Source organism: Nyctibius grandis, chromosome 10 (genome assembly GCF_013368605.1).
Source record: "Nyctibius grandis isolate bNycGra1 chromosome 10, bNycGra1.pri, whole genome shotgun sequence".
Taxonomy (NCBI): domain Eukaryota; kingdom Metazoa; phylum Chordata; class Aves; order Nyctibiiformes; family Nyctibiidae; genus Nyctibius; species Nyctibius grandis.
In genome coordinates, this window is record NC_090667.1 from 22161292 (window position 1) to 22185479 (window position 24188).

Genomic DNA, 24188 nt, shown 5'->3' on the forward strand with positions numbered 1-24188 from the left:
GCGCTGCTGGACCGCCACAGAGCCAGGAAACTAAAATCCCATAAGGGTTGTGCTGAATCCCAGCCTGTGCTGGATCAGCGCTGAAGGCAGCGGCTGGGGCTGTGGAGAGGGTGGGCAGAGGACGGGGCATGAGACCCACAGCCCCGCGGCCGCAGCTGGCTCTGCAGCCCAGCACGCGTCTCACCGTGCCCGTGACTCATCTGTCCTGACGCAGAGCTGAAAGCTCACCTGAGGCTGAAGAAAACAGATTTTCCTCTTGTTTCCCCCTAAGGCAGCGGTGAGGCCGCCCGCCTGGCAAGCGCAGGGCAGGGAGGGGCTCAGCCCCGGTGCTTCCCGTGTGCCTGCTCTCAAACCAGGGGGCTCCTGGCCCTGGGGGTGGCCTGGCCCCCTGCGGGGCTCAGAGCTGGTGTGCCCCCCATGCCTGCAGCCCAGGGCAGTGCCCTGCAGGGACAAGGGCTGGTGGGACCTGGGGAGAAGTTTTCGGTTTTCTCATGATCTGAGACTGACAGGGCAGCAGAGGCTATGCCACGGGTGTGTGTGGCCAGCTGGCGAGTGGCATTTGGGGATGGGGGTGGCATGCGAGGGGCTGGGGGTTAGGGCCAGCCCTGCAAACTTTGATCAGTGTCAGCGGAGAGAGGCCAACGTGCTTTGGGGCTGAGCCAGCCGGGAGCGGGGAACCCCAAGCCTCAGCTGTGGCAATAAGGACCGGTGGCCTGGCTGCCAGCCCGCCAGGCTTGGGAAAGGGCCGACAGCTTTTCGGGATGTTCCCGGAGGGGCTGGCGTGCAGCGGCGCGGGGTGGCTGCGTGAGTCACTCGCACCTGGTACTCTCCCTCCACCGAGGCAGCACCATCCTGCGCCCGGGGCCGCGGATTCCTTCCCGACCCTGGTATGCGGGGCGGGGGGGAGCTGGGAAACACCGCGGAGGGGGAGGCACTCTGGTTTTGGGGACCCAGCACCCCTGCGTGCCCCCTCCTGTGCCAGTGCAAAGGGGATGCTGCTGATGAGATGGCTGAGGTGCTGCCGGGCTGCCCATGGGAGAACGGGATTTGAGGACCACCTCGCACAGGGGCTGGCCATGCTCCTGGGGGCTGAAGAGGCAGGCAGAGCTCGGGGCATGGCTGCAAAGCATCGCTGCCCCGGTGCCTCCGCCTGCAGTGCCCGCTGGGCGATGCTGGCTCCATCGCTGCCCCCGTTAGCCGGGGTGACCCCCAGCTGCCCGTGCCCCGCTGCCGGCACCGCGCCGTGGGGCTGCTCCGCCAGCTCCGGGCCCGGGGCCAGCTGCAGAACCCTTGGCAGACCCCTCCACTCCCTGTTTAACGAAGCCCCTTGTCTAATTGGGACAGGCCGCCCTCTGCCTTCATTAAGCGAGCTCTGGTGGGAGGAGGGTTTGGGGATGGTCCTGACCTGGGGATGCTGGACCCATGGCCAGACCCACAGAGCCGGGGCGGGCAGGGGAAAACCCGTGGCCACGGTGAACTTTGGAGCCGGCCAGCCAGGTTTGGGGGCCGGGGCTGGGGCCTGACAAGAGGAAGGCTAATGAAGAGGAGGGGATGCACTGCTTGCGGCGCCTTTAAGAAGAGCGGGGGCATCACCGCTCCTCCCCTGCTCGGGAACAGTGTGTGCCTGGGAAAGTTGCCTGCAGCCGACCCTGGAGCATCTTTGCTCGGTGGCAGGTGGCCCTGCCCCGGGCTCCCAGCTGTGAGGTGGCCCTGGGCCCCGGGGACCCCCACCGTTGCTTCCCTCGCTGCCCGCAGGAAGATGCCCCCGGACCTGCCCGCTGCCCTGCCAGGAGCCGGAGTGGAGCCCCTGGGCGGGCGGCCGGGAGGGCACAGGTACGAGTTGTGATGGGGACAGGGGGATGTGGGGTGATCAAGGCGACAGAGGGGAGGTGGCATGGGGCACATGCTGGGGCCATGAGCCTGGGTCAGTCCCAGCTAAGCACAGGCACCAGCAGGGAGGATGGGGTGCAGTGTGATGCGCCCCAAGGAGCAGTGTGCTCCCATGGGGTACTCTGGGGACGAGGGGCACCGTGAGGGTCAGGGGTGCACCCTGGGATGAGGAGAAGCCCCAGGGAACAGTTGCATCAGTTGCTGGGCGGGCAGGGAGTGAGGCCAGGGCAGCGCGGGGTCCCTGCCCGACTTGCTGGGCATCCTCTCCCTTTCACCTCCTCCCACCAACTGCAGTCGCGCTGCTGGTGGCTTTCCAGTGTGTTTCCCCAGCTCTGGGGTAGGTCTCAGCCACCAGTCTGTTCTGGTGGCTGCTGGGAGATGGTGTCCGGAGCAGGGCAGGAGGACACTCCACAGCTGGCTCCAGGGCAGTCCCCGTACTTGAGCCATGGGTGCTAGGGTCCCACGTGACGGGTACCATGAGCTGTAGGTGCAGGAAAGGCCCTGGCCATCCTGCAACCTCGTGGGAGCAGCACTGGCATGGGGAGCAACCCTTCACCACCATGACCCTTCCCGGGGCTGATGCTCAGAGCCAGCTCTGACCCGTGCCAGGCAGTGCCCTGAGGTCCCTGGGGACATGTTCACCCGAGATGGAGGGAGATGTGCAGCCCGCTCCTGGCTGGTGGGTCCCAGAGCCGCTTACCACGTCCTGGGACGTGGAGGATGGAGATGCTGGAGGGAAAACTGCCTTGAGCCTCACCGGGGCCCGCTCAGCCCCACACCGAGGTCTCTGTGGCAAGAAACCCTTCCCGGGGGTCCAACGCCCTTCTGCCCCATCCCCATCCCGGAGCCCTGGAGCCCCTGCCCGGGGTGCAACCGGCGGGGGAGCCAGGGGTGGCACTTTGGGGGGGAACAGCCCGAAAAGCTGCTTTCTTCCTCTGCCCGGGGGGCGGGTGGGAAAAGCCCTTTCTGGAGGGCCGGGCTGGGCGGGGGCCGCAGAGCTCCCACTCCCCCCGCCCGGCACCGCGCTTCGGGCCGCCCCCAATAAAGGGGCGGGGGCCGCTCCGCGCCGGCACCGCCTGCGCCCGGCACGGCGGGGAACGGCTGGGAACGGCTCGGCTCGGCTCGGTGCAGCCCCGCGGGGGGCGGTGGGTGAGTGCGTGCGGCCGTGGGGGCTGTGGTGAGGGGCGCAGCGGGGCAGGACCGAGCCTCACACGGGGGCACACATGGGCGCCCCCCTCCCTCTCTCCCGCGCCGGGGTGGCTGCGGGGCTCGCACCGCCGGGGTCAGCCGGGCTGGGCTTGGGCTGAGACCTGGCGTGGCCATCGCGGTGGTGTCGGGCCGGGTGCCCCCCCGCCCCGTGCAGCCATGTGCGTGGGAAGCGGCGCGGCGTGGGGCCAGCGGGCAGGGCTCCCCGCCGCCCGGCAGCACCCCGCCTTTGCCACCCGTCCGGGGAGCCCGGCGGGCGGGGGGTGCCCGTGCTGCGGTGCCAGGCGCGGGGCGGGCAGGCGGGAGGCAGCGGGGAAGGGCTGGCGGCGGCGGAGCCAGCGCACCCTCCGCAGCCGAGGCGGGCAGCAGCCCCCGGCCGGGGCACGGCTCCCCGGGCAGCGAGCGGGGCCGCGGGCCAGGCCCAACAGGGAGGGCTGGAGCGGGGCACACGCGCGGCCGTGCCCTCCTGCACCGCCACCGGCCGGTGCCGCGCTGTGGGGCACCCACCGGCCCTGCGCCCACCTGGGCAGGCACCGGCCGGCCGCTGCCCACCCGGCACCTTGCAACCAGCCGGCAGACCCGGTGTGCCCTGCGGTGTGCCATGCTCTGTGCCATGCGGGCGCTGGGTGCTGCCAGCGGCTCCTCCAGCACAGGGGACGTGTGGGAACACAGCCGGGCACAGCCCTGCCGCCTCCCTGCCCGGCCCGCAGCAGGGGCTCTCCCCTGCGCTGCGGGGTGCCAGCAGCAGTACCTGGGGCAGTGCTGGCGCCGTGCCCTCCCGAGGCTGCCAGGCATCCTGGCACAGCACGGTGCTGGGACCCCCTGGGCCCCACCACTCCATCACCGCCATCCCCAGAGGCGCGGGGCTGGCACGGCGTGGTGGCGGCAGCATCCTCTCCCGCAGGCTCCCACAATGAGCAGCCGGCTCCTACTCCTTGCTGTGCTCCCTGTGCTTCTGGGCCCCCCGGCCACCGCGGCGCAGAAGAGGAGCCAAGGTGGGTGCTGAGCACCGGGTGCCTGTGGCCTGGGGGCGAGAGGGGCCCAGCACCACCATGCCGTGGTGCTGGTCCGTGCCCTGAGCACCATCGTTGCCCCCCGCAGCAGTGTGCGAGGACGTGCTGGAGGCCGACATCGCCTTTCTGGTGGACGGCTCGTCCAGCATCGGCAGGAACAACTTCCGCGCCGTCCGCACCTTCATGGATGAGCTGGTGGGGCCCTTCGTGCAGGTGGTGGGTGAGAAGGCAGTGCGCTTCGCCGTGGCGCAGTACAGTGACGAGCCGCGGTGAGCCCTGGGGAGGGGGCATGTGGGGCAGCGGGGTGGCAGGGCTGGGAGGTGACGTGTCCCCTCTGTGTCCCCCAGGGTGGAGTTCACCTTCTCCCAGCACACCGACGGCATGAGTGTCCGGAGAGCCATCCAGCAGCTGAGCTACAAGGGTGGCAACACACGGACCGGTGCCGGCTTCCGCTACGTCGCTGACAACTTCTTTGGCCCCACGCAGCTCCGGCCTGGGGTCCCCCAGGTACATGCAGGGTGGTGGCCCTGGGGACACCCAGGGGGGAGATGCGGCAGGTCTGCAGGCTGCGGGCTGTGTCTCATGGCTGTCACCTGGCCCCGCAGATCTGCATCCTCATCACGGATGGCAAGTCCCAGGACGATGCCGAGGGGCCGGCAGCAAAGCTGAAGAGTCGGGGTATCAAGGTCTTCGCTGTGGGTGAGTGAGGCTTCGGCGCCAGGTGAGGGGGGGCTCCCACCAGGTTCAGGGTCCCTGCCCTCATCCATCATCTCTATCCCTGCCAGGGATCAAGAATGCGGACCACAAGGAGCTGATCCGCGTGGCCTCGATGCCCACCGAAGCCGCCTTCTTCTACGTTGGTGACTTCAAGCTGCTGGGGACGCTGGTGCCGCTGATGACGCGCAGGGTGTGCACGAGCGTCGGGGGTACCCTGCGCCAGCTGGGTATGGGTCCCCACCTTCCTCCCTGCGGGGCATGGGTGCTGGCAGAGCTGGGTGCCAGGCTGCGCTCCCCTTGGGCGCACCCTTAGCACCCGCCCTCCCCAAAACGTCCTCCTGGCCATCCTGTCCTGCTGGGCACGTGGCTGTGCCTCCCTGGCCAGCTCTCCCCACTGCCTCACACACTTGGAGCCAACAGCCTCTGTGCTCACCCATAGATGGGCCAAGCCACACTGGCCCCTCCAACCTGGAGATCCTGGAGCGGGGCCTTGACCAGCTGCGGATCCGCTGGACGGCGGCCAGTGGCCCCGTCACGGGCTACCGGGTGCAGCACGTGCCGCTGACGGGGCTGGGGCAGCCGATCATGGCGGAGAGGCAGGAGGTGGGTGCTCCCCCCTGCCTGCTCGGAGTCCCTCGGGGTCCTCGGTGGCCCAATGTGTGGCCTGGGAATGGCAAGGGGGTGACCCTGTCCCTGCCCAGGTGAGCCTGGGGCCGCGGGAGACGAGCACTGTCTTGCGAGGGCTGCGCACAGGGACGGAGTACCTGGTCACTGTCACCGCCCAGTATGCCAACAGCATCGGCGAGTCGGTGTCCGGCCGAGCGCGCACCCGTGAGTGCCCACGGGGATGCGGGCAGGCGCTGGGTGCCCTTGGTGCACAGGGCTGGGGGCTCACCCCTGGCTCTGTGTGCCCCAGAGAGCCGTGCCGGCTCCATGCTCAACTTCCGCGTGGTGGAAATCGGACCAACCTTCCTGCGACTGGCCTGGCAGCCCGGCCCCGAGCCCCCCCAGGGCTACGGCCTCAGCTACGCTGTGCAAGGTGAGGGGACGTTCCTGCCGGGATGCCCTGCGGGATGCCCTGCACCCCGCGGGGTGGGCTGGTCATGGCAGGGGCTTGCGTGGTGGGGCGCACGCACAGGGGTGCGTGCATGGGGGTGATGCTGGGGCGCGTGCCGAGCGCCACGGGTGCATACGTGCCTGCTTCAAACAGCGGCCGGTGCTGGCGCGTGGGCTGTGGGGCACGCATGTGTACGGGGGCATGGAGGCAGCGTGTGTGTTCCCACACCCAGAGGCTTCGGTGTGCAGGGCTGGGGTGCGTGCCTGGGAGCGCACCGTGGCCAGGGCCCGCTGTGTGCCCCAGCACAGCATGTGTGCGCGCCTATGGCTGCTGTGCATGGGGGGTGGGCGGCAGACCCCCGTCCCAGCCGGGCGCTGGGCTGGAGCTGTGCACCTGGCAGCCCCTCCCTGGCCTCGGGCACTCCAGTGGGTGCCCCGGCCCCGGCCCTGGCCGCCATCCCAGCCTCTCCCAGCGCTCCCCACCCCTGGCACCGCCTGGCATCCCCGGGGCAGGGTGCCGGCCTGCAGACACCCCTTACCCTGCCGGGCCTGGTGTGCCGTGCCCCTGTGCCCACTCGTGCCCCTCCGCTTCCCCCCCAGGAGCGGCCCAGGGGGAGGAGAAGAGCCTGGGGGCCAGCGCGCAGTCAGCCACGCTCAGCAACCTGCGCCCCGACACCGAGTACGTGGTGATGCTCCAGCCCCGCTCCGCGCAGCAGCCTGCTGTCCCTGCCACCCTCACCGCCCGCACACGTAAGCACTGCGCCCGGCCCTGGGCTCAGCCGGGGACAGGGGCGAGTTCCCAGCACAGGGACGCCCCACCAGTCACCATGCCCCATGGGGAGGGGGCTGCCTGGCCCCTCGCTGCTTGGCGGGGCTGAGACGGGGATGGGGCGAGCACAACTGCGAGGTGATGCTCTGAGCCCCAAAAGGTGCTCCCGGGGGGATGCGGCACTGCGTGCTCTCCCAGCTCCTTCACAGCCTTCTGGGAGGGTTTCCGCTGGAGATTTCCCCACGTGATGTAAAAATGTCGACTGAAAAGATGTAGGTTTTTTATAAATTCAGCACTACGCTCTTTGGGAGAAAAGCGCGGTTTCCCTGAGGGTGTGGAAAGCATCACGGGGCAGGAGCAGGGGCGAGGCCCTGGGGCAACACCTTTACAAGCCTCAAATTTTGGCAAACCGATTCCTTCAGCTGCCCCAGGCAGCCTTAACCTGCAGAAAGTATTTCAGGCATTAAGAGGAAGGTGTTTGAGCTCCGGTTTGCTGGAGCTGGGGTGCTTTGAAGGAGCCGCCCAGGCGCGGGCTGCACTTGGTGACCTCAGCGCGCTTCAGCATCCCTGAGCAGGGGCACAGGGGCAAGAGCAGGCGGGTTTGCAGGCGAAGGTGTCCCCCGCTGCCCCCTGCCCCTCTCTTGCACAGGGGATGCAACAGGTACATCTGTCCCGCAGGGCGCCCAGTGGGCGTGCAGCACCTGGCTGTCCACAACGTCTCGGTGCAGAGCATGCTCCTGGCCTGGCAGCCCGTCGGCGGTGCCACCGGCTACCGGCTCTCCTGGGCGACCCTCACAGGTAGATGCTTGTCCTAGAGCTTGCGCCCCTTCTGCTGGTGGCCCCAGGAAGGAGGGACAGGAGGGGGGCAGTGGCACCCGCTGCCTGGACCCCCTGAGGGACTGCTGCACCGGCTCCCGCAGGGCAGGACAGGAACAGGGTGGACCTGGATGCCGGGCGGACATCGCACGCGCTGGGGGGGCTGCAACCCAACACCGACTATGTGGTGACGGTGGCCCCGCTCTTCGGGCAGCTGGAGGGGCCCACGGCCACCGTCCGGCAGAGGACGGGTAGGTGGCAGGTACGGGTGATGCCATCCCGCTGCTGGCCTCTGGCTCTGCCCCCTGTGCCATCGCTGCGGGATGAGGTGGGGACCAGCCCCTGTGGCCCCACGCCATGGCGATGCTCCCCACCCTGCCGTGTGCGGGGGGCCGGGGACATGCTGGGGTGGGTGGCCGGTGGCAGAGCAGCACAGGGCAGCCCAGCCCACAGGATAACTCTTGCAGAGGCAGGTGTGGAGCAGACGCTGCATACCAACATCCTGGGCCCCACGTCCATCCAGGTGCTCTGGACGGGCACCCGCGATGCCCGCGGCTACCGCCTGGAGTGGAAGAGAGCCACAGGTGGGCTTGGGGCATCCGTTCCCCCCTACAGACACCCCATGCCGGCAGCCAGTGCTGACCCTTCCCTCCCTGCAGGACCAGAACGCCCCAGGACGGTGTCACTCCCCAGCAGCGCCAACACCTACCAGCTGACGGGGCTGCAGCCCGGCACCGAGTACCTCATCACCCTCTATACGCTCTACGATGGCGGGGAGGTGGCCACTCCCGTCACCACCTTCCAGACAGGTGAGCGACCGCCGTGGGTCCCCTGGGTTGTCCCCCATCCTCCCAAGCTATGGAGACAGAGGGACATCCCACGTGGCATTGCTCAGCCTCGGGGCTGAGCCAATTGGCCATGAGACCCCCAGCTCTTCAGTCACGGCCCAGGGTGAGGGTGGGGGCCATGCTGTCCGGGCTGTGTGCCTCCGGCCGTGCCTCACCACATCCCCTCGCAGGCGTGGAGGCACCCGTGGGGGCCGTGTCAGACCTGCGGCTCGTGGAGGAGTCGGGCAGGCGGGTGCGGCTGGGCTGGACGGGTGTCCCCGGTGCCACTGAGTACAAAGTGGTGGTGCGCAATGCCCAGGGTGAGTCTGCGGGCGGGGGTGCGGGTGGCACCCGGGGGACCCCAGCCAGACAGCGCTGAGGGTCCGCGGCTGCCCTGCTCCCGGCAGACGGCACGGAGAGGACGAGGCGCGTCCCAGGCAGCCAGACGGGGCTGGAGCTGGGTGACCTCCGGGAGGGCATCACCTACCTGGTGCGTGTCTCGGCGCTGGCGGGCAGCCGGGAGGGCAGCGCCGCCACACTCACCGTCCGCCTCAGTAAGTCCACGCCGGGGACTGGTACCCGGAGTGCCGGTACTGTGTTTCACCCCGCCCCGGCATGCATTTGTCCTCTATCCCCCACAAGCCCTCAGGGTGCTGGGGGTGGCCGCGGGGCCCCTCTGGGCACCCTGAGGTGACGCCACGGTGCCGTGGGGTGGTGCAGAGTACCCGACGGTGGGCAGCATCTCAGAGCTGCGAGTGACGGAGGCCGGTCACGGCCAGCTGCGGGTCACCTGGCGAGGGCTGCCGGGTGCTGGGGGCTACCTGCTGACGTGGCGAGGCAGCAACGGTGAGTATGGGGACCGCAGAATGATGTGGTGGTGGTGGTGGTGGAGCCCTTCCCATCCTGGCCATCTCTCCTAGGTCTGGAGCAATCCAGCTTCCTCCCCGCCGACCCCACCACCTTCACCATTGAGGGGCTGCGCACCGGCATCATGTACACCATCGGTGTCTCGGCCATTGTGGATGGCCGCGAGGGCCCCCCTGTCACGGCCACAGGGAGGATAGGTGAGGTGTCCCCCTGCCCGTCAGTGCTGGCTCGTGCCGCTTGCTGAGAGCCCGGGTGACAGTGACCCTCTCGGTGTCGCAGCTCCCGAGCAGGTGGGGACGGTGTCCCAGCTGGAGGTGCAGGCGTCCAGGAGCAACGTCGCCCGTGTCACCTGGGTCGGCGTGCCGGGAGCCACCGCCTACCGTGTGGTGTGGAGCCGCAGGGACGGTACCGTGGGACGGGCACGGGGACGGGCTGCGAGGGCGGCGGGGTGGGGGGCTGACGCTGCGGTCCTTGGCAGGGGGCTCGGAGAGCAGCCGGCAGGTTCCCAGCCACACCAGCTCCTTTGACATCCCTGACCTGGAGGGAGGCGTCTCCTACACCGTGAAGGTGACGGCACTCATTGGCAACCGGGAGGGCAACCCCGTCTCCATCATCGTCACCACTCGTGAGTGCCGGGGCAAGGGGCAGCACCCCAGGGTGATGCTGGGCTGGATGCCCCTGCCCCTAACGCCTACCCCTCTGCCCCACAGCGGAGGCAGCCCCACTGCCCCCCGTCAGCAGCTTCCAGGTGACGGAGGCTTCAGAGCACCGCCTGAGGCTAGCCTGGGTGCCGGCAGCCGGCAGCGCCGGGTACCGCCTGGTCTGGCGCCTGGCTGAGGGTGAGCACGGCCGGCTGGCAGCCCCGCATCCCCGCCAGCCCCTGCACCGCACCCCGTCACAGCTCTGTCCCCCCACGCAGGGGGACACCAGCACAGCCAGCAGCTCCCGGCCACCGCCAACTCCTACGACCTGGGGGGGCTGGAGCCAGGCCGGCGCTACCACATCAGCATCACCAGCCTGACCGGCGGCCGGGAGAGCAAGCCGGCCACTGTCACCGCCGTCACCGGTAAGGAACTGTGTGGGGCCGAGGGGGCATTGGACCTGTGGTGTGGGGCTGGAGCCAAGAGGGGCACCCGGGGACTGGGCTGTCCCAGCCTTGGGCTGGGGAGGGTGATGGGCGGCGAGCTGGGAGTGGGGTGGGGGCTGCCCCATGGGGCCGGGACACCCTTTCCTCCTCCTCCTCGGCAGCTGCCCCAGCCCACATCACCAGCCTGCGGGTGACGGAGGCGCAGAGAGATTCGGTGACACTCACCTGGACCCTCGTCCCTGGTGCCTCCGGCTACATCCTCTCCTGGAGCCCCCCCGCAGGTGAGACGGGCGGGTGGCCCCAGGACAGGGAGCAGCGTCCCCACGGGGGCTCGCCAGCCCCCCTGACTCTGTCCCCTGGGCGGCAGCCGGCGGGGAGACGGGGCGGACGCTGCCCGGCACTGCCAGCTCCCAGCAGGTCTCCGGGCTGCGCCTGGGCCAGCGCTACACCTTCACCCTCCGCCCGCTCCTGGGGAGCGCGCCGGGCACCGAGAGCTCCGTCAGCGAGCGCACGGGTACGGCGGGGGCACCGCAGGGACGGGCTGGGCTTGGCTCCGCGCCGCTGGCGGCTTCACCCCTTCCCTGCCTGCAGTCTGCAGGGACGCCCGCGGTGACATCGTCTTCCTGGTGCCCGGCACCCGCGACAGCTCCTCGGGTGCCGACGCTGTCCGTGCCCTCCTCTCCAACACCGTGTCCGCCCTGGGGCGCCTGGGCCCCGAGGGCACCCAGGTAGGGGCCTGCCGTGGCGGTGGGGGTCTGGGGGTGCAGGTGGGCAGTGGTGCCCACTGCTCCGCCGTGCCCTCGCAGGTGGCTCTGGCCACGTACAGCTACCGCAGCCTGCCCTGGCTGCTCCTCAACCGCTCCAGCGACCTGCCTGCCGTGCTGGAGCAGATCCGCACCATGCGCTACGAGGAGCCCAGCGGCAACGCCATCGGTGAGGGGCTGCGCCGGGAGCTGGGGTGGTGGCCGGTGGGACCCCGCTGACCGCCCCCCTCCTCCTTCTCCCTCCCCAGGGGCGGCCATCACCTTCGCCAGGACCTACCTGCTGAGCCCTGGCGCGGGGCGCCGGCCTGGCGTGCCCGCAGTGCTGGTGGTCCTGGCCGACGGCCCCTCCGGGGACGATGCCATCGCTGCAGCCAGAGTCGTTAAGGCTGGGGGTGAGGATGGATGGGGTCCCAGTGGGGTCTGCGGGGAGGGGAACACATCCTGCAGGGTGCTGAGGGTGCTTCTGTCTCAGGAGTCCGGGTGCTGGCGGTGGGCTTGGAGGGAGCGGACCAGGAGCAGCTCCGGCGCGTGGTGTCCGACGAGGACCCGCGGTACATCTACCGCGACAGCGGCGCCCTGGCAGAGCTGGAGGGAGAGCTCACCGACGACCTCTGCACCATCATCTCCACCCGGGTGAGGGGACGGGTGCCCCGGGCGTGATGAGGGGGAGCAGCCCTGCGGGGGGCCGGGGGCTTCTCCTACCCCCGGGTTCACGCAGGCTCCCCTTGTATTGCCAGCCAGAGACGGAGCCAAAGCCAAAGCCCTGCATCACGCAGTGCCCCAAGGTGAGCATCCCTGTGCCATGCCGTGCCATGCCACGCCATGCCACTGGGGCTCAAGGGACCCCCAAGCTTACCAATGGCAGCAGCGTAGTGCGGAGCCAAGCATGGAGGTATAGCCCCTAACCTGTCCTCTGTCCCTTTGCAGGGCGAGAAGGGGGACCGCGGTGAGACGGTGAGTGTTTTGGTGTGTCCCCCGCAACTGGTGGCTCTGGGGGAGGCTGTGTCCCCCCAAACCCCACTGATGCCAGCCCGCAGGGGGTGCTCACTACTGGCTTTGTCTCTGCAGGGATCACAAGGACGCACGGGGCAGCCGGGCCCCCCTGGCCAGCCGGTAATGTCCTGATGGGAGGGGGAGATGGGGGGCAGCTCCCTGGTGGGGGGCAGCGACGTGGTCCTGCCAGCAGGTGGGTGTGGGGCAGGGACCTGTCCAGCCCTTGCCACAGGGGTGGACGGGGAACATCTCTTGGCCACCAGCTGCCACCCAGCCTGCCCTCTCCGCTGTCCGTCTAGGGCCGCCACGGGCTGCCTGGCCCTCCGGGACCCCCAGGGCCACAGGGTCTGCCGGGAGAGAGCATCCAGCGGCCGGGCGAGAAGGGGGACAGGGTGAGTACCTCCACTCCCCTCACCCACACACCCTAGGGTCCCTGGGCACAGGGACATGGCCATGCAGGGGCCCCTCTCTCCCCCTTGTCGCTCCCTCCTCTTCCTCCTCACCTAGGCTGGAGGGGGAACCCCCTTGGGGAGCCCTGGTCCAGCCCCACACTGCTCCCTCGCACCAGCACATGGGGGAAAGGCACCCCAGGACCAGCCTCTGCCATAGGGCTGTCCTGGGCTCCCAGTGCTGGCGCCAGCACTGCCTGGGGCACTGGGGGGGTCCAGCAGTGCCGGGGTGTGCCGGGCGCTGGCGTGATGCTCCTCTCTCCTGCAGGGATTCCCTGGGACTGACGGGACACCGGGAAGCCCTGGCCGCCCCGGGAACCCTGGGTCACCCGGCCAGCCGGTGAGTGGAGGTGTCCCCTGGGTTTGCTGCTGCATGGTGGGCTCTGCCCATCGCCCTGCCTGCTCCCTCAGCTGGCCTCTGTCTGCTCTTGCCCTGTGCTGGGGGGGTCTCCGTAGCTGGCAGGGTCACTGCTGTCCCCAGTGTGCGCGTCCCAGGCCAAGTGTACTGGGCAGGGACCATCCATCCCTGCCTTGGCTGGAGCCCCCATCCCATCCCATCCCATCCCATCCCATCCCGTCCCATCCCGTCCCCGCTCTCCTGGCTGGCAGAGACACACCTTCACCTCCTGAGCTCTTGTTTTCCAGGGCACCCAGGGCATCCCTGGCCCCCGAGGGGATCCCGTGAGTATGGCCCCATCCCTCCCCAGCCCCACTCCCTCCCCGTACCCCGCCTCACTCTCGTCTTTTGTTCCCAGGGGCCACGGGGGCCGATGGGGCTTTCTGGCCTGAAGGGGGCCAAAGGCGAGCCAGTAAGTGATGGGCACGGGGCTGCCCCGCGGGTGTTCCTGGAGAGCAGTGGGGACCCCAGTGGGCACATCACAGCCCCTGGTACCTCCTGGCACTCGGTGTTTGGGTGGCCCCAGGGTCTCCCTGCTGGGTCCCTGGCCTTGCGGTGGCACTGTGGACCCCATCCTGCAGTGGGGACACAACAAGGCGCATGAGGACACTGATGTTTCCTCCCCATCCTTGTTCAGGGAGAGCCCAGGGTGATCGTGGATGGAGGACAGGGGCTGCCAGGCCGGAAAGGGGAGCCGGGCACGCCGGTAGGTATGGGGGTGGCGATGCCAGGGGGTCTCTGTCAGCACCCCCAACCCGTGCCACAGCCCCAGCTAATGGAGCATCTCTGTCCTCCAGGGCAGCCCCGGCCCCCCTGGGACCGCTGGCCCACGGGGACCCTTTGGTGATCCAGGGCCCCCCGGCCCGCCTGGACCCATGGGGCCACCAGGACCTCCGGGAGAGTTTGTGAAGGTACGTGTGCCCCAGTGCTGCACGGGGACAGCCAGGGGGGACGCGTGGACAGAGGGACAGGCAGGAGCTTGGAGCTGCTCCCTCATGCGACGCTCCTGGTGACACTCATGGGCTGTGCCCCCCCCCAGCTGTGCCCCCCCCAGCTGTGCCCACATATACACGTGCATGAGCTGGTGCTGGGCAGTGTGGGCAGAGGCACATGGCACACACATGTCCTGATACCACTGACAGTGGGCTCTGTCCAGCATGTTTCCCCCCAATTCGAGGGGGCATATGGAGAGCCCAAACCCACCCTTACCTGCTTTTTTTGCCCTCACAGGGGGAGAAGGGTGACCGAGGGGAGAGGGTGAGTGGCTCTGCATTTCCCTGGCTCCTGCCCTCCTGGATGGAGGTCCCGTGGGTGCCCGAGGGCACTGCAGCCCCCGCCAGGGTGCTGGGGAGGACTGAGCCCCCCGGGACCATCACACAGGAGCTGACCCCTGTCTCTGTAGGGTCCCCCCGCACTTGTGGATGGGGCAGGACCTCGAGGGGAGCCCGGCCCCCCGGTGAGTTGGGCCCCTGGGCCAGTGGGGACGGCAGAGGGGAGCAGGGCTGTGGAGGCTGTGTGTCCGCAGGGCTGAGCTGCGTCCCCAGGGGCTGAGCTGTGCTCTCTTGCAGGGCCTGCCAGGGGACCCCGGGCCCCGGGGACCTGCCGGCCCTCCCGGCCTGAAGGGAGAGAAGGTAAGAGGGCGGTGGGGATGCTCCACGCAGGGGCTGGACCCCGCAGCGCTCTCCAGCAAGGATGCCCATCCCCATCTCATGGGCATCCCCATCTCACGGGCGCGGCTGTCACCTTTCCTAATCCCCAGGGCGACGGTGAAGAAGGTTTGCCAGGGCCGCCCGGCCGCCCCGGGGACCCAGGAGACCGGGTGAGTTTCCCGAGAGACAATAAGGCCTCGAGCTGAGCCCTGAGGGCACCTCGGAGGGCTCCAGCTCTGGCCAGCCTGGGCGTTTGCCCTGCCATGCTGGAGGTGACATCTTCCCCATCCTCCTTCGCAGGGCCCTCGGGGACCGCCGGGGGACCAGGGCAGGAAGGTGAGTGGCATGGAGACCGAAGGGATGCTCTCACCTTGCCTTTGGTGGGGAGAATGGGGGTCTGGGTGCCACACTGGGACCCGTGCCATCCCCTGTGGGTTCTGCTGCCCCTGACCCCATCTTCCTCCTGTACCAGGGGGACCGTGGGGCTCCAGGCGAGCTGGGAGAGACGGGCGAGAAGGTGAGACGGCTCCGGAGCGGGACCGCGCCACTCGGCAGCGTCGGCGGGTCCCGGTGTCCCTGTGGCCCCCGGGTCGCTGTGCCTGGGGGTCACTCTCAGAGCCCAGTGGTCTCAGCTGGGATTCGGGGCTGGGCCCTGAAGGGCTCTGGGGCAGTGAGCAGGGGCGGTGTGGCGTGGAGGGAGGAAGGCTCCCTGAAACCCTCCTCATGCTTTGCTCTGCAGGGGGAGCGTGGCATGCCGGGCCCCGAGGGCGAGAAGGTAGGTGGGCTGGGGTGGCCGCGGCCACACCAGGGTGATTGCCAACCCTGCCCGGAGCAGCTGCCCTGGCTTGGTGTGGGGGATACCCCTGACATCTTCCTCTTCCTCCCCTTCTGCAGGGCGAGGTGGGAGCCCCGGGGCGCCCAGGGCCATCGGGCAGAGAGGTGAGTCAGGGCAGCGGACCCAGCGCTGCTGGAACAGGGGGCTGCCGTGCCCCGGGTGCCCGTCCCCACGCACCGCCAGCCCCCTGAGATCTCTTCTCTCACCACAGGGAGCTCCGGGACCGGCTGGCCCCCGGGGCGAGAAGGTGAGGGTGCAGCAGGGTCCTGGTGGGTGGTGAGGGGCTGCCAGGGAAGGGGCTGGCAATGACACCCATCTCTCTGCAGGGTGATCCGGGACCACCCGGCAAGCCGGTAAGTGATGCTGCCCGGCGGGTCCACCTCTGCCTGCCACAGCCCTGGGATAGGGAGCCGCGGGCAGCGCCCAGCACGGTCCCCTCTGCTTCTCCCCCAGGCTCCCAGCGTGCCCAGTGTTGGAGAGAAGGTAATCTTGCCCCGGCCGTGCCCCCCAGCCCTGCGCCAGCACCGCCTGGGCATGGCTGTGGGCTGGGGAGGGTGATGGCACAGCTGGGCATCGACCCGAGGGGATGATCCCTGAGGTCTCTTCCAACCTGGTTGATTCTGTGATTCTGTGATGCCTGTGCTGGTCCTCAGCCTGGCTGTCCCCAGCTGCAGTGGGGGGAAAGGGGGTGGTTTGGGGTGGCTGATGGTGCCATTTCGTCTGCCCCAGGGTGACAGAGGCTTCCCAGGACCAGAGGGACCTCCTGGCCCCAAGGGCGATACGGGAGATAAAGGTGCCCGCGTGAGTACTGCCTGGGGACGGGGGGCACAGGGGGCATGGCACAGCCCCCCCCGGGCTCACAGTGCCTGTGCCATTGCTCCAAGCTGCGTCCCTTTGTGTCTAGGGTGACCCTGGCCTGAGCATCCCGGGGCCGGCCGGCCCCAAAGGCGAGCAGGGCGATCGGGTGAGTGGGTGCACCCCAGGGGCTGGGGCTGGGGCTGGCTGGGCTCTGCGCCAGCGGCACCAGCTCACGGCCCTGACCCCTGCGCCGGCATGGGGCCGCCCCGGTACCGGTGACACGTGCTCTCCCTCTCCAACAACCAGGGTATCGTTGGCCTCACAGGCAGGAGCGGCCCAAAGGTAATGTCACTGCATTGACAGTGGGACAGATCGCCCCTCCGTCCATCTGCCTGTCCATCTGTCTGTCCATCCTCCCGTCCAGGCTCTGGATGGGCTGTCCCTGCAGGCTGTGCCATAATGTCGCTCCAGGGAGCGGAGGGTGCTGTGCTGAGCCCCTTCTCCCTGCAGCAGCCCCCCTGCTGCCCTGACCCGCTCCCCTTTCCCCCCTGCCTAGGGCGACCCGGGGGAGCCGGGGGAGAAGGGCGAGCCGGGCCGAGCGGGCGCCCCGGGGCAGAGTGGGCTGCGTGGCAAGGAGGTAGTGTGGGGCGAGGGGGGCAGTGGGACTGGGTGCCGTGGGGCACCATGGCCCTGAGGAGGTGGGGGACTGGCGGGGAGCAGGGGGACGCTGGTGACTTGTGCTTTTCTCCCCCTGGCCGGGGCCCGCTGACGTGTGCTGCAGGGAGAGCGTGGAGAGAAGGGTGATGAAGGCACCCCGGTAAGCGAGGACCCCCTGGGACTACTGCCCCCTTCCACACTGCCCCCCACTTACCCCCTCTCTCCCCACAGGGTGAAGCGGGTCTGCCTGGCAAACCCGGAGACAGGGGCCCCCGGGTAGGTGTGGGGCTGGCGGGCACCCTGGGGTGGATGAGATGCCCAGCGGCCTCGGGGTGACTCCGCTAATGTGCACCCTCCCTCTGCACCCACCCAGGGCCTCCCTGGCTACCGTGGCCCCCCTGGGGAGAAGGGCGACTCAGGGGACCCAGGGCCCGAAGGCAGGAATGTGAGTACCACCTCCCGTGCTCCCATCGCCCCGTTGGTGCCCACCACCCCATGCACCCCATTGCCGCACACCCAGCCTTACCCCAGGAGTACCCTCCGCCCCACGGGACCCCCATCCCCTCCTCCCCTCACCCCGTCCCTCTCTCCCACAGGGCAGCCCCGGAGCGGCAGGGAGCAAGGGTGACCGCGGGGACCCGGTGAGTGACACGGGGCCACGTGCCTGGACCCCACCGCAGGAGCCAGCCCTGCCCTCCCCAGGGCCATGCAAGCTCCCCTTAACCCGCTTCCCTCGCCCTTCTTTCAGGGGCCTCCCGGACCCCCAGGACGAACCGTAAGCTCTGCCCCCACCCCTCTCGCTACCCACAGCTGGTGCCTGGCCCCATGTGCTCTGACAGCCCCTCTCTGCCCCACAGGTCGACGTGGGACTCGGAGGAGCCGGGGAGAAGGGTGAGAAGGTAATGAGTGGGTCCCCTGGGATGATGGCGGTGGGGTGCCCTGTGCTGTCCCCCGCTGGGCTCTGCCTGTGCACCGGCATCCTGGTGTGCCAAGCCTTCCCTGCCCAAAACAGCCCCAGCCACGTGGGATCGGGGGGCACGATCCGGGGGGCACATGGGATCCGGGGGGCACGTGGGCTGATGCTCCTGCCCAGTGCTGGGAGGAGGGTGCCGCGGGGCAGGAGGACCCCGTAGGGCTGAGGTCCTCGTGGGAGCCAGCACGCTCATGGCTCCCCAGCCCCGCAGGGATCCCACAGCAGTGCCCCATGCTCTGGGGTTCTGCTTTTATGAGCCAGCCCAGGCTCAGGGCGGTTTTGGCCACGGGCCGTGCTCTGTGCTGGGTGGCACCGTGGTCCCGGCCGTGGCTCAGCTGGCTCCTGGCACAGCACCGCTGCTCACCGCATTTCTTCTGCGACCACTGTCTGGCCGCCCGGGAGCTGTGTTGAGCCCAGCAGCCCCTTTTTTCAGCCCGTGCCTGTATTCTGAGACCTTTGCTGTCATCCCGCCCTTAAACCACGCAGCATGAGCAGAGATGCTCAGCGAGGGCCCTGGCATGGGCTCGGCACGGGCGTTTGTGCCGGCGCGGGGCAGTACCCTCTAACCGCAGGCCCTTCCCTGGCAGGGGGACCCTGGGGACCCTGGCGAGGATGGCATGAAGGGCGCCCGGGGCGATGCCGGCTCCCCCGGCCTGCCCGGAGAGAGGGTAGGTGCTGGGTCTCTGGGGCGGGGGGCGGGGGGCTGGCAAGACGGGCGATGTTCTGCAGGAGAGCCGGGGGTCCTGGTGTGCAGGGGGTGGTGGGCGAGCACCCAGGACCCCCTTCTTTCCCCCCGTGCCCCACTGCTGAGCGTGTTTCTCTCTTGCAGGGTGTGGAGGGCCCCCGCGGCCCCCCCGGTGCACGGGTGAGTGCCCCCTTCCCCATGGGGGTCTGGGTGGGGGTCCATGCCCTGCTGGGCTCCCCTTCAGGGGGGACAATGCTCACTCCTCTTCCCACCCCGCAGGGTGACCCCGGGGACCGAGGCCTGCCAGGAGAGAAGGTGAGCGGGCTGGGGGTTGGGGGCTGCCCCACGGCACCCCTGTCCCACCCCACAGCTCCAGCCCTCCTGCCCTGCTCTCTTATAGGGGGACCGTGGCCCACCGGGGCTGGATGGCAGCAATGGGCTGGAAGGCAAACTCGGGCCCCCGGGTCCCCCCGGGCTGCGTGTGAGTGTGGTCCAGGGCGAGGGGCACAGCCACCCATGGTGGGGGCTGCGGGATGGAGAGGCAATGGGGCAGGAGGAGCCACCTCCCCCCGGATACCCTCTGCTCTGGGCAGGGGATGCTCGAGGGGGGCCTGTGGCAGGGTGGGGGTGTCCCTGCCCTCACCTCCTCTTTGTCTGCAGGGGGACCCGGGGAAGCAGGGGGACCCCGGCCGGGATGTAAGTACCTCTGGAGGAGGCGGGTTTGGGTTGTGCTCCCACTGGGGCCATCGTGCTTGCAAGGGACCAACGTCCCGTCCCATGCTCCTTGGTCCGGGGCAGTGCAGCAGGACTGCAGGACCATCCCCTGTCCCCAGCAGGGTGCCACCGTCCCGGTCACGCTCCCTCCTCCCAGAGCCGGCTGGGGGAGATGGGTGCCCCGTGCTCCCCCGTCTCCTTTCCCTGCAGGGGCTGCCCGGGCTGCGTGGGGAGCAGGGACTGCCTGGACCCGTGGGTCCCCTGGGACCGCCCGGTGTCCCCGTAAGTAGCAGCTGCCCTGCGCCCTGGGGACACATCCTGCCCTGTGTCCCAGCCGGGTCCAAGTGCCGGGGCTCTCCCCATGCCCAGCTCCCCCTTCCCTGCACCCTGGGCCTGCAGTGGGGCCGGGGGACCCCTGGGTGCTGGTGCCGGGGGGGGCACCAGGGGGGCTCTCACTGCCTCTGCTTCCTCCCAGGGCAAACCTGGCGATGACGGCAAACCCGGCCTCAGCGGCAAGAACGTGAGTAGGGGGAGCAGGGCTTGGCTTTGAGGCTCGCCCGGAGTCCTGAGGGCCAGTGATCCCAGTACAGCATAAAGGCAAGGGGGCATGTGGCAAAGAGCCCCTGCGCTCTGAGCCGTGCCCCCGGTGCCTGTCCCCGTCCCGTGCGGTGCCCGTGCCGGGACGGTCGAGTTTGGCGCTGACTGGCAGCCTGTGTCCCCAGGGAGAAGACGGAACGCCAGGAGAGGATGGGAGAAAGGTAAGGAGCCGAGCCCCAGGTGGTCCCTGCCCGGGTCCAGGAGCATCACTTTGGGGCATGCGGAAGGGGCAGCATCCCTCTAACTCCTTTCCCTCGTGCTTAGGGAGACAAAGGTGACACGGGACCCCCGGGCAGAGAGGTGAGGACCTCCCCGCAGAGGAGTGTGGTGATGGGGGGTGCGGGGTACATGCCCCCACCGGGGACAGACCTGGGCACCCAGGTCCTGGGGGTGACACCGCTCTCTCGGCAGGGCCGCAGTGGTGACAAGGGTGAGCAGGGGGACAGAGGTGTGCCAGGCCCCCTCGGCCCCCCTGGCCTCCCCGGCGTCCCGGGGCAGGTCGGCCCCCCAGGCCAGGTGCGTAGTCCTCGAGCCCATGGTGCCACCCAGCACCAGACCCTGGGGTCCGGGCTGCCATGGGGCGGGCAGGACCCCGGCCTACAGCTCCCTCGGAGCACTGCCCTGTGCCCATGGGTGCTGGGTGCCATTGTGTCCCCTCTGTGTCTCCCAGGGCTTACCGGGCCCCCGTGGGCTGGCTGGACCAAAGGTAGGTGTGCTGCTCCCGAGCCCCGCAAGGCAAAGGTCTGGGGGACCCCGTGCCAGAGGGGATGAGTCCTTGGTGGGACTCCCTGCCCCCAGGCTGGCAGGGCTGGACCCTGGCACTGGAGTCGGTGCCGGGCAGCCTGGCTCTGCCCCCCTTGATGCCTTTGCTGTGTTTCAGGGGGACCCAGGGGAGCCTGGACTGCAAGGGGAGCCGGTGAGTACCCCACACCGAGCCTGACAAGCTGTGAGCACCCCAGGGTGGTGGCAACTGCAGCCCCTGCCCAGGCAGCACCAGCAGTGTTAACTCTGAAACCTACTGAGGGCAACATCAGCCCTGCTCACCTCACTACAGCACCTCTGTACATCTTTTCATTCCCTCTTTCTCTGCAAACCTAGGGGCGACCTGGCAGCCCTGGAGCACGTGGAGACCCTGGGACTGCAGTGGTGAGTCCCCCCCCGACCTGCTGGGCTGGGACATCAGCTCCGGGGGACAGAGGACCTTCCACAGCCCCCGTGGTGGGAGCAGACCAACACTTGCTTTGTTTTTAATGTCTTTTTACTGCAGAACATTGAACGTAGCCTGGAAGCGCTTGGCATCAAGGTACGTAGTCCCTGGCTATTGGGTGGGGGACTGTTTGTGCCACATGGCAGCAGGACGGGGGACACAGGGAGGTGGTGGGAGACCTGAGTGACCTGGGACAGGTTGGTGGGGCCATGGGGTGCTGCCATGTCTGGGTTGCACTGTCCCCGTGACCGGTGGCTCTTTCCTCTGTCCCAGGTTTCATCCCTGAAGGAGCTCACGGGTGCCTACGACGGGAGCTCGGACTCGTTTCTGCCGGTGTCTGAGCGGCTGCGGGGCCAGAAGGGCAGCCGGGGGGAGCCGGGAGAACGGGGGCCTCCAGGCCGAGAGGTGAGCGGAGCCAGGCTCGCTGCCATGGCCAAACACGCTGCCCCCCTGCCCGGGCTGGCTGGGGGGCCATGTAGCCAGCTCAGCCCTGGGATGCTCGGGGAGGGCTGGCAGCCCCCAGCGCAGGGCTGGCTCTGGCAGCGTGGTGGTATGTTTTGCAGGGCTCCTTAGGCTTCCCTGGTGAGCGAGGACCCAAAGGTGACAAGGGAGACCCGGGTGCCCCTGGCCCCCAGGGCCCCACGGGCCGTGCCGTGGGTGAGCGGGGTCCCGAGGGGCCTCCCGGGCAGCCGGGGGAGCCTGGCAAGCCGGGCATCCCTGGGGTGCCGGGCCGCGCCGGGGAGCTGGGGGAGGCCGGGCGGCCCGGCGAAAAGGTGAGTGCGTGTGGGGGTGCGGGGTGAGGGCTGGGGGACCTGGGCCAGGGGCTCGGGGACAGCCCCGTGACAGCCACTGCATTGTTTCCCCAGGGCGACCGGGGCGAGAAGGGCGACCGGGGCGAGCAGGTGAGGTGGGATGGGACACAGTCCCCTCTGTGCCCCCTGTGCTGTGCCCTCTCAGGGGGAAGGGGGGCTCTCCCTGGGGCAGGGGGATGCCCTGTGGGGGCCAGGACTGGCCGTACTGGGGCATCTCTGCTCCCCGGTGCCCTGCTGTCCCTTTGATGCCCTATTTTCCTCCCCCCAGGGCAGGGATGGCTTGCCCGGGCCCCCAGGGCCCAAGGTAGGTGATGGCTGCTGCTGGGGACCGTCCTCAAGGGATGCCAGCCTGCACCTGCAGGGATGGATGGCCATGTCCCATCCCCTGGCATGGGGGTTCGGGCAGGGCTGTGCCCCTGGGGGACCACCCTGAGGTCGCCCAGGTGCCGGCCCTGACTGTGCCCTGCCCACAGGCAGACGTGGTGGAGGGCAGCCTGATGGGCCTCCCGGGTGAGCGCGGCCCCGTCGGACCCAAGGGAGCAAAGGTGCGTGGCTGGGCAGAAAGGAGCAGGGCAGCCAGGGCGACGGAGCTGGGGACAACGGGATGAGCTGGGCTGGGACTGAGGACGATGGCAGGGCAGGCGTGGTGTCCCCACGGGGGCTGATGGCGTCTGTCTTCTCCCTGACGCAGGGCGAGCCGGGAGCCGAGGGCGAGCGGGGACCCAAAGGAGATAAGGTCTGCAGTCGTAAGTCTCCTGCTCCCAACAGGGCAGCCCCGTGGGGCACTGCTGGGGGCACCCCTCTTTGGGTGGGGACGGGAAGGTCCCTGCCTGTCCTACAACCCTGCGCCTGTCCCCGCTGCAGGGTGAGGGTGGCCCGCGGGGCGAGCGAGGGGAGCCTGGCGAGAAGGGCAGGGACGGTGCCCCGGTGAGTACCGCACTGTCCCCCAGCCTGGCGCTGACCCCACACCCCCGCCTGGCGCTGACCCCGTCCCGTCTCTTGCTCCAGGGCCTCCCGGGTGAGAGAGGGCTGGCCGGCCCCGAGGGGAAGCCGGTGAGTGGGGACATGGTGGGGGGATGCGGGCTGGCACAGGGGGAAGGTCCTGTGGTCCCACACCAGCCACCACTGGCACCAGTGGGAGCATTCATGTCTCGTTCACCTCCTTCCCCCCAACACAGAGCCCGCAGGGCTTTAGGGGACCTCCCAGCCCCCCCCTAAATACCCTGGGCTGAGTACCGCACACCAGGGATGGGGAGCATCCCTGGGGGGCAGGCAGGGCTGCTTGGGGGGAGCAGGCTCCTGCTCGCCCACCGGCTCTGATGTGGTTCTTTGCAGGGCTTGCCAGGCTTCCCCGGTGTGCTGGGACGCCCGGTAAGTGTCTGTGTCTCCCCCATGTCACTGTGCCCCCTGCTCCATGTCACTGTGTGCCCCCCCACCTCAGCATGCAGCGAGGGGGCTCCCGGCCACGGGTGCTGGGTGAAGCTGTGGGGGCCACCCTGCTGCCTGGGTGGGTGCTTGGCCCCAGGCGTCTTGCCAGGAGCTGGCCAGGCTTGTCCCCACTTGGCGTGGGTGCTTCCCAGAGCCGCTGGCACTGTCTGGGTCTCCTCTCGCAGGGGACACCCCATGCACCCACCAGGGAAAACCCATCCCTGCAGTGACCCCATCTCTTCCTCCCTTCAGGGCAGCCAGGGAGACCCAGGACCCCCAGGACCTCCGGTAAGGAGCCACCCCATGCTGTGGGCAGCGTATTGTCACATAAGGGGGACGTCAGCCAGGGCAGGCGTCTCCCCAGGGAGCAGGGGTGGGGTGGCAGTGCTGGGACCACGCTGCCCTGCTGTGCCCTCCCTGTCCTGTGCCACTAGCAAGCATTGCCCCAACATAATGTCCCCTTGTCCCCTGCAGGGCAGCACTGGCCCACCAGGGACCCAGGGCCCAGCTGGGACCAAGGTATGGCATTGACATCGGTATTGGCATCGCCACGTCTGACCTGGCAGAGGAAAGCAGTGCCTTGACAGATTTGGGGGGCTGGAGGGAGGGCCACATTTCAGGACATTTTGGGCTGGAGGGAGGGACATTTCGGGCTGGCCCCCCCTCCCATATCCAGCCAGCCTGGGGGAACAGTCCCGTGGCAGGCGTGGGGATGTGGCCATGACCACGGTGGCCGGTGGGTCGGGGCGGTGGGACTGACACAGGTGCTCTCTTTGCAGGGTGATCCAGGGGAACCTGGCTCCGGCATCCGGGTGAGCACTCACGCCCTCCCCGCCAGCACCCACCTGACCACCCCAAAACCATCCAGCCCCCCCAAGCTGGCCAGCCCCACCGCTGTGCACCTTCCCGCGGGGCAGCCGAGGTCCCCGCTGTGCCAGGGCAGCGTGCCATCCCCTCTCTGATGTGGCTGTTTCCATTGCAG

General features: G+C 69.2%; 1 protein-coding gene across 1 annotated transcript in view; it reads left to right on the top strand.

Annotated features, from left to right (window-relative positions):
* Positions 1-1115: 1115 nt before the first annotated feature.
* Positions 1116-24188, top strand: part of COL7A1 (collagen type VII alpha 1 chain) — a 31805-nt gene continuing 8732 nt past the window's right edge. Inside the window, 88 exon segments of the mRNA XM_068409404.1 lie at positions 1116-1136; positions 1138-1179; positions 1181-1305; positions 1307-1445; positions 1756-1833; positions 4001-4091; positions 4198-4378; positions 4457-4616; positions 4715-4808; positions 4895-5053; positions 5266-5429; positions 5528-5657; positions 5743-5865; positions 6483-6632; positions 7330-7449; positions 7572-7718; positions 7935-8051; positions 8127-8276; positions 8486-8614; positions 8702-8848; positions 9015-9140; positions 9215-9358; positions 9441-9566; positions 9640-9786; positions 9872-10000; positions 10081-10227; positions 10410-10529; positions 10616-10762; positions 10840-10976; positions 11055-11181; positions 11261-11404; positions 11485-11645; positions 11750-11797; positions 11940-11966; positions 12081-12125; positions 12305-12397; positions 12723-12794; positions 13100-13135; positions 13210-13263; positions 13489-13557; positions 13649-13762; positions 14082-14108; positions 14254-14307; positions 14420-14482; positions 14611-14670; positions 14801-14836; positions 14973-15017; positions 15240-15275; positions 15395-15439; positions 15547-15582; positions 15662-15688; positions 15789-15818; positions 16065-16136; positions 16240-16299; positions 16440-16475; positions 16690-16770; positions 16915-16950; positions 17022-17066; positions 17164-17235; positions 17387-17431; positions 17539-17565; positions 17648-17689; positions 18351-18431; positions 18593-18628; positions 18728-18763; positions 18849-18929; positions 19109-19144; positions 19373-19444; positions 19638-19682; positions 19885-19920; positions 20024-20059; positions 20171-20275; positions 20430-20465; positions 20640-20675; positions 20858-20905; positions 21027-21062; positions 21240-21371; positions 21530-21739; positions 21833-21868; positions 22047-22082; positions 22222-22323; positions 22470-22514; positions 22643-22705; positions 22787-22831; positions 23114-23149; positions 23459-23494; positions 23681-23725; positions 23986-24018. Coding sequence (XP_068265505.1) covers positions 1116-1136; positions 1138-1179; positions 1181-1305; positions 1307-1445; positions 1756-1833; positions 4001-4091; positions 4198-4378; positions 4457-4616; positions 4715-4808; positions 4895-5053; positions 5266-5429; positions 5528-5657; positions 5743-5865; positions 6483-6632; positions 7330-7449; positions 7572-7718; positions 7935-8051; positions 8127-8276; positions 8486-8614; positions 8702-8848; positions 9015-9140; positions 9215-9358; positions 9441-9566; positions 9640-9786; positions 9872-10000; positions 10081-10227; positions 10410-10529; positions 10616-10762; positions 10840-10976; positions 11055-11181; positions 11261-11404; positions 11485-11645; positions 11750-11797; positions 11940-11966; positions 12081-12125; positions 12305-12397; positions 12723-12794; positions 13100-13135; positions 13210-13263; positions 13489-13557; positions 13649-13762; positions 14082-14108; positions 14254-14307; positions 14420-14482; positions 14611-14670; positions 14801-14836; positions 14973-15017; positions 15240-15275; positions 15395-15439; positions 15547-15582; positions 15662-15688; positions 15789-15818; positions 16065-16136; positions 16240-16299; positions 16440-16475; positions 16690-16770; positions 16915-16950; positions 17022-17066; positions 17164-17235; positions 17387-17431; positions 17539-17565; positions 17648-17689; positions 18351-18431; positions 18593-18628; positions 18728-18763; positions 18849-18929; positions 19109-19144; positions 19373-19444; positions 19638-19682; positions 19885-19920; positions 20024-20059; positions 20171-20275; positions 20430-20465; positions 20640-20675; positions 20858-20905; positions 21027-21062; positions 21240-21371; positions 21530-21739; positions 21833-21868; positions 22047-22082; positions 22222-22323; positions 22470-22514; positions 22643-22705; positions 22787-22831; positions 23114-23149; positions 23459-23494; positions 23681-23725; positions 23986-24018 — 7194 coding nt within the window.